We start from the raw sequence: 8,561 nt of genomic DNA on the forward strand, positions 1-8,561 counted from the left end.
ACAGTTTTTATGGCAAGGAAAACAAGGCAATAGAGAGATGGTTGGTTTATTTGTGAGGCAAAAAGATGAACTGAAAGGTAGGCAAAAATGTATGCGACTCAAAAAAGTAGACATGTATGAAGTCATGATGGATAAGGCAATGAATCAATGGACTTTAACATGAATGGCTGATGATGCTTTGAAGGAGAAGTGTGGGTAAACATATCATGATGCAAAAGATTTCTCTGTAAGACATTTGTAATTAACTCCTTCAAGCTTTCAATGATGAATGTGATTTCTTGAGATCACATCTGCATGAACTTGGATCTTCGCGCGCCTGTAAAAGCTTAGTACAAATCTTGCATGAAAACTGTAAGAGATTTTTGAAAGATATAAAATGCAAGAATGAGTATGAATGCTTAGCAACCAAAATAAAGTGAAATGAATTTTTTACCTGTTGCCTTTGCGCGCTAGTTCCCAACTCCAACAAGACAAGTTAGCATAAAATGTTTTCAGCTGTTATGGAATGTCCATTTGCAATTTTTTTTGAAATTATTTTTATTATAATTTTTTTAATTAATTTTTTTTTTTTTTTAATTGTTTTGATATTTTTTTAATTGCTTTGATTTTTTATTTTTTTTTAATTGTTTTGATTTTGTTTTTTATTGTTTTGTTAAAATTAAAATTTGTTTTGGATTGTTCATTCAAATTGTTTATTCCACCAAGTCCAGAGGAACAATCCATTAATGCTTTTGCATCATTATTTTGGAGTGGGTCCGTTGTAAGTTTTCCATCAGGACTCGAAATTCTAATGGAATAGCATTGCTCATTATCGAATGAAGCCAACTCATCTTCGACAGATGTTTCTATGAAGTCTGCAGAGCTATTGCAGTTGAAGATCCGAGCACGTGCTTTAATATACTCTTCCTTCCTTTCCTCTACACTTTTAGCAAAATTGGACTCCGATGAATTGTTAAGACTCCCCCTACCACCTACTTGAGAATCTTTCTGTGACCTCTGCATAATTTCAAACCTAACAACATTAGTCTTCTCATCGCGAGGTAGATTTACAGGAATGTCAGCCAACCGAATCACTGGATACCCACTTTGAGATGTTTTCCGAGCAATGATGCGAGAACCAGATCCATCTGTTGTGTGGCAATCAATCACCACCATTGATTGCAGACCATAATGCTGAGCAACACGATGGGCAACAAGTCTGAGATAGGAAGTTGGCAACTGTTCAAAATCAAGCTGTTGTTGGCTAGGATTTTGAATAAATTTTTCAACCTGTTGCTCCATTCGTAAAATTGTTAATCGCTCCCGAGGATTCTGAAGAGCGTCCCTAAGGAAATGGTCGACTTGATTTATAGCCTCGGCCAGATCCCCGCCACCGTCGAGCGAAGAACCTCGTGCCTTCTCTTCCTGCATTTCAACCTCTCGACCCGGTAATAGCAATTTGCCCATGCTCTCTTCGAGGCCTGCCAGTTCCCATGACTGGGGAGGCGAGGCCCCTCCTTCCATCTCCTTCGCAGGCTCCGCACCCATTTCAGCAGCAGAAACCTTTAATTCAACATCGATATAGATGATGATCAACTACAGTACATGAGTGTATAAACATTTAATGGTGATAGGGCCAGGGACGAAACCCCAACCTCGGCCTGCCTGCACCTCAAAGCTGCTGAGCATAAAGCAGGGCTACTGCTGTGGGTTCTGGCATCAAGCGAAGAACATGCAACCCAGCCATAGCACAAGCCCTTTCAACACGAGTTTGCTGAAACCGGCTAAAGGAAACAGGTATTGTTAATACAACGGTGCACACAACACGTCCTAGCTGAACCTCGGCCATGGCTCGTAACTCTACTAGCAAAATCGCGAGTACTTGATCAGAAATCCCTGATGCAATTGCGCCTTCCAGAGCGGCACCACATACTGCAGCTTCCAAAGGTTTCATACCGTCATATATATTCTTTCTCATGGCCTCGGCAACTCGCAGATGCAGATGGCCTTTCTGTTTGGGTCTCCCATGTTTGCCCCTTTACGCAGTTTTCAAAACTGCAGTTGGAGACCCGTTCGTTGTAGCTATAAAACACGTGGCTCCAGAATCTCAATCAATACCAAAGCCCGATTTTTGCATGAGGAATTGGCGCGATATTTTTCCTATTTTACTAACAGAACCCTGATTTTCCTCATTGGTCAGAGCGACTTCACATACATCCTCGATTCTGGAGATTATTCATGCCGGATTTCCGCCTCATGCCCGAGATTTTCTCCGTGATTGAGCCCATGATTTCCCTAAAAGATGGGATCTTCCCAACTTCCACTGGCACTTTTAGATCAGAAGGAGCGTGGCAAATGCCTTCTTCTCATACGGCCTCAATTTATGTCCAATAAGCTCCGCATATTCTACAAAATCTTCTTCTGATTTTGGAATAAAGTTGTCCAACGACTTCTCTCCGGTGCGTTTACCAAATAATTCTGCAGTAGACTGGTAGTCAGCTTCCTCCACGAGCCTTTGTTGACGAAGTTTCTCTGCCAATGGATCTGCAAGCTTTTCATCTTCAATTTTTTTGCACCTTTCCTTTTGATTTCAGAAGATTTACTTCCATCCGAACGGCGAGAAGAGAGAGGTAAAAACTGCTACAGAAGGGTTTCAAGGTTTTCACGCTCTGTAGGGTTTGATACAGAAGGGTTTGAAAGCCATCATCATCATGCTGGGCCGACGAGCGTTGTGTTCTCTTCTGAAGCCAGCGGTTTTCTCTGCAAGAGTAGGAGGGAGCGGAGCAGTAGCGGGCAGACGGGGATTTGCAGACAATGCCCCTGCTACTGCTACTGATGTCGCCCACCAAGACTTCATAGATGCCTGGAAGAAGGTGACGCCCAATATGGAGCCTCCAAAGACTCCATTGTCATTCATGAAGGCACGCCCTGCGGTTCCCGTCCTTAAGATAGATGTGTTGATAAGGAGCTCGAGTCTTTCCCATCCAGCATATACTTCAAACTCTGAACAACACACCACTTTTTGACAGCAGTTACAAAATATACCAAAGTCTACGTCATGCGTTTTTCTATTAATTTTTTTTTTATTGATTTTTTTAATTTAAAAAGAAATGAAATTTTATCTAATTTTTTTTTATTTTTTATTTTTTTTTAACTAAAATTAAAAAAAAAAATGGTTTATGTTCTATTTGTTCTGTAACTAAAAAAAATGATTTATTTTGTTTTTGTTTTTTTCTTTTAATTAATATTGTAATTTATTTTCTATTTTTTAAACTAAAATGAATCAAATTTTTTTTTTTTTGTAATTATTTCTATTCCTAATTTGTTTATGTTACTGTTTAAATAAATAAAAAATAAAAAGGAATTTATTCCTAAGATTTTTTATGTTAAAAATCAAAATCTTTTTTTTCTAAAGAAATTGAATTTATTCTAATTTTTTAAATTTTTTTTTATATTGTTTTAAAATCAAAATCTTATAAAAAGTCTTTAAATTTATTCTAATCCTAAAACATTCTAGGATTTTTTATTGATTTAGGATAATTTTTTTAGCAAATGGAGACAACTATATTGCAACCTTGAAAACATTTATAAACATTCTACTTTCTGATCCTCGAGATCGTGTGAAAACACATGAGGAGAGCATACTTATTCGAAACATAAAATATGATCCTACCTACTCTATTCTAATTGAAAATTACAAACTATTACGTGTAATTAAATTTCCAATGTAACCATTCACGCAATAGTAATAAAAATATATTCATTTTCAATTTCGCAATTTTAAAATGAAAATATACAAGGATGATCGAATCTAGTTTTTGTGAGTATGATCTAATGAAATAAAAACAAAATCGATCTAACCTCGTACTTGTTTGAAACCATCGAAACCACTTGTCGATAAGGCTTTCATAGGCGTGATTTCCACTCTGATTCAGATCATGCTGCAACTTCTCTTCGTCCTCCTCATTCTCCTGTTCAAATAATTGTTCATCATTAGATATACAGGATGATTCTTCAAATGTTAATTCATTGTTTTCTTCTAGAGGAGTAGTTAAGCTTTTGGCTGCTGTCAAGATCTCTTCTTTGCAAGAAGAGGAGATCCTGACACTTGCTAGGATCTGAGCGAGTTGTTCCAAACTTATACTCATCGTTTTTATTGTGCTTTTGTTTTTTTATTTTAGTGAATGGGGGTTTTGATTTGTGTTCTATTTCTATGTTTTCTATATGAGAATAAACTTAAATGAAAATTCCTAAATGCAATTAAGCCTAAATAAAAATGATCCTAAATGAAAATTCTTCCTAAACAATCCTCCTAACTAGCTTACATCTAAGTTTGCTTCCCCGGAAACGGCGCCAAAATGTTGGGCGATTTAGTTGTCTGCTAAATCCCTGTCATTTAATTTATCAATTCGGGGTATCGTAAACTTAGAAGCAAACCAAAATATATGGGGCCTTAGATGAAACAGGTGTAGGAAGTTTGTTTAGAATAGAAATGCATATTACAAATCTAAACTATCAAATCTATTTTATGAAAGCATAAAAAATGTTTGATCAATGGAATTATTTTACTTTAGAAGATAGAGAAGAGTCTCTTGTTCAAGAGTCCTGATTGTCCTTCTACAATCTTCCTATAATAACATTACCAAACACCTAAGAAAGCAAGAAAGAAAGCATGTAATTGAAAGAAAGTAAATATTGTTTTCAATTCAATTCTTAGCTTATGGAGAAGAGTCTCCTAACTTAGGAGGACTTGATTTCCCTTCTCACATAAAAACTATATACTGAAAGGGAATCAATATTCACATAAATGTAATCTAGGAAAGCTTATGAGAAAGTAAATCTTATTTCAATTTAATCTAGCTCATGGAGAAGAGACTCCTAACTTAGGAGTTCCTGGTTTTCCTTCTCACATCCAAAACTAGCCACTGAAAGGAGATCAACCTTCACACAACAAAACATGGCCATAACATGAATTCATATCGAAATTATCTACAATTATTTACAACAAAGAAATAAGATGAACATTAGAATTAAAATTAGTATATTCACAACATTACTTTACAACAAAGTGCACTTATCTTAGTATGGGGATCCTTCCATTCCTCAATGAGCACACATGAAAAACTATCACACGTTAAGAATCAAACAACACTCATAACTCATGATTTGGGAAAATGATATTATTCATGTTGAATGAACAATCATAAATTTGGTGCTAATGAATAACTGATAATTGTTTTCTCTCCCTCCTCTTCATCATAAAATGATTTGGAGGATGCTCTTCTTATTTATACATGAATTAGGGATATCTACTCAATAAATGTAGATCCCTTAAATATCTACTAGACCCATACTTGTCTCAACTTATCCCTAAATACTAGATACAAATCCCATGACACATCAAAATCTCCATGATCTTTCTCCTTGGAATATGGTCCACCTCTTGAGTTGAAATTCGAATTTGATCTTGGGAGGCCACATAAGGGTGCCTTGGAAACTTCCAAATGATCTACACATGTCATCAAACTCAAGACACTTTTAGGTATAAGCAAATACATGTTATTTCTCTAACTTTTAATCATAAATTCACTCTAAATACATGAAATTAATAACTTTGGAAAATGAAAATATAAACTCATATGGTAATGGAAATATAGGGTTATGTAATGATAATATGATGAAATGAGGTGACAAAATGAGGATAAAGGTGAAAACGGAGTGAAAATTGATGTTAATTTGGCGGCCCAACAACCCTAATCATCCAAGTGTGAGAGGACCTTTCCAAATAAGTGGGAAGTAAAAATGTAGTTAAATTCAGCCTAAGATGATTCCTAAAATGTCTTAATAGGCATGCACCTCCAAAATACACACTCAACTTTTTCATTCGTACCAGAAAACATGCATGCATCATTTGTAACACCAACTCTGTGAAGTCTAGTCTTGACAACCAAGCCTTGTTGGAGTCATCCCAACATCTTGTTCTTGAAAAAAATTAAGATTTCCAAATAGATTGGCACCTCCAAAATACATGCTCAACCATTTAATTCCTACCAGAAAGTGTGTGTGCATCATTTGTTCATCAACTCTATGAGCCTAGTCTCAAAAACCAAGCCTTGTTAGACCCACACCAACACATTTTTCTTCAGAAAATATTGAGATTTCCAAATAGATTGGCACCTCCTTGGCCTCTATGCTTCAATATCCTTCACCCCCCTCTTTTGTTCAAGCATGGAGAAACTTTGAAGGTCATAAAGCTCCTTCCCACTACTCCACATCCAATTCCTCTAGGTAGGACATAACCCATGGAGTTCCATCATAAAAAAGACAACTTAGGAAGGACTTTTGACTCTTGAGCTTGGTTAAGATCATGCCAAGTATGCCATTGTTTGTGTTCATGGTTCTACAAAGAACTCCAATATAAAATTTCTTTTTTGGCCAATATTTTACCAACAACCATAGTTGAGAGGAGAAGAGACAAGAGTAATAAATGTGCCTTGCTATGAGAATTCGATCAACAATTGTAACCTTCCTGGTAAGCGAAAGATCAAGATTACTCCATGCTTGAGATTTTCTTTCGAACTTGACCATTATCCTCTTGGATTGACTAGTAATAGAGAGCTTCATATCAAAGGGAATGCCCAAATATTGTATGATATCCCTAGGTTTTATAAATGTTGTTGTAGAAAAATAGGGTTTGAAAGTATGACATTCAGACTTATTCTTCTTGAGGCTCACAAAAAAAATTTTCCACTAATCTTTGATAGAACAAGCCATACCACATGTTAAGTATGAAGTTCCATTCAATCCTATCACAAGCCTTTTCAAAATCAATTTTCAGTAAAAGAGAAATTTGGCTAGTCACCTGAGCCAATTCAGTTATAAGATCATATGGAATTAATATTCCTTTAAGAATTTCAATTTACTCCTTTCTAATTATCATGGAAACCAACAACCTAGGATCTTGACCGATGATTTGGCTAGGATTTTGTAGGAGACATCAAGGAGAGTAACAAAATGTCCTCCCCCATATTGTTGCTTTTGATATTCTTCACACCTTCCACATCTCTTTTTCATTTGAAGTATGATAATACTGCTAAATTAATGTGTATCCAGATTAGAACATGTTGAATTCTCCACATGATCACCATCTAAAATGCCTAAGACTATAGATGAGCAAACCCTATTATATGAGTTTTCGTATAACACAAAGTGTCACTATTTGAAGCAAAATCATTTGAATTCTCAAGAATACTAAACAATGACACACCAACCAAATCGAGTTGTGCTTCAGGCCCCTCCTCATCTAACAATGCAATAGGTTTACATTAATTTGATTTTTTAGTTTTCTTTTCTTGGGTCTTTTTTCCTCAATATAGTGACTTTGGTCAAAAGAGAGCATGGGGTGTCTGTTTTTTTAGGGCGGTGTTCCATGTTGTGTCCCCTTGCATCTTCCCCAAAAGGGAACATGTACCCATGTAACACTGAATGACTACATCTCTAGTGCTTCCAAATGGGCCTTGAAATTTATGGTATCTTTTTGAAAAAACATTCTTATCTTGAGCTGATGAGTATGCAGCTTATGAAATCTTCTCCAGTCCAACCAAGAAAGTGTTGCGACCTCACACATCCCTAAATATGTGAAATCCCATCTTTGAAAGATGCTTACTAAACAACTTGGGGATAGACCTACCTAGCATGTTGGCATTTGGAAGGTTCATAAAACATAGCTGCATAATATCATCTGTTTGATATTAGGGGAAACTATCTACAATGCTTACCAAATCTTCTTGATAATGCTGGAAACAATACATCTAGTGGGAAGATCCCTTTAAATCACATTACCAAGCCTAAAAAACCATTAATGCCATCCACATGGGTCATTTCCAAATGATGTCTTAATAAAATCTACCATGGGGCTCTCATTAAAGCACATAAATTAAAAACAACAAAGAACATATGCTCTTTTTTCATTAAAGAAAAGGGAGGGTCTTAGAACTCTCATCCTCACCTTGCCTTTTCTTCTCTATATAACTCTCCCAAACCATAACTTTTTTTGTTCCACCTGATAAGATGCTAGTTTGAGTACATGAGGTTGTAATTGGATTTTTGAACAAGAAGCTTTCAAAGGAAGAGAAGTGTAGACAATATGGATTATATCACATATTCTGATTGAATTTCAGGTTCAACAAACTTTTCTTAGTTAAAACTTGGAGAAGCATCTTTCATTTTTCATTGTTTAGTTGGAAAGGTTAGAGCAACAACTTGATTGGAAACTATATACTAGATGCTAGATGTCTTCATATTCCCATAAATGATGTTCATATTTTCCTACAACACATAGAGGCAAAGGAATTATTACTATTTAAATAACAATGGATGAAATTATATGTATATAATTGTATTTTTTATTTAGATAGTGATTCACCTATTTTGTATACCAATTTTCAAATTGTGTAATTGCGAGTTGGATCATGGATGTTGCTGCTCAATTGTATGAATGTGTGGTCGATTATGCATACAAAATCTTAGTTTCTTTATATTTATAATTTGTTATGATTTTTTATAAATGTATTTTCTATTTA

General features: G+C 35.5%; 1 protein-coding gene across 1 annotated transcript; it reads right to left on the minus strand.

The window, feature by feature from the left end:
* Positions 1-609: 609 nt before the first annotated feature.
* Positions 610-1,651, minus strand: LOC149184240 (uncharacterized). The gene has a single exon (XM_089415278.1). It carries the CDS (start codon positions 1,525-1,527, stop codon positions 610-612), a length of 918 nt encoding a protein of 305 aa, XP_089271404.1. The 5' UTR covers positions 1,528-1,651.
* Positions 1,652-8,561: the final 6,910 nt, after the last annotated feature.

Source organism: Pinus tabuliformis, chromosome 3_2 (genome assembly GCF_031772625.1).
Source record: "Pinus tabuliformis cultivar Carrire ecotype Pingquan chromosome 3_2, CPIR1, whole genome shotgun sequence".
NCBI lineage: Eukaryota > Viridiplantae > Streptophyta > Pinopsida > Pinales > Pinaceae > Pinus > Pinus tabuliformis.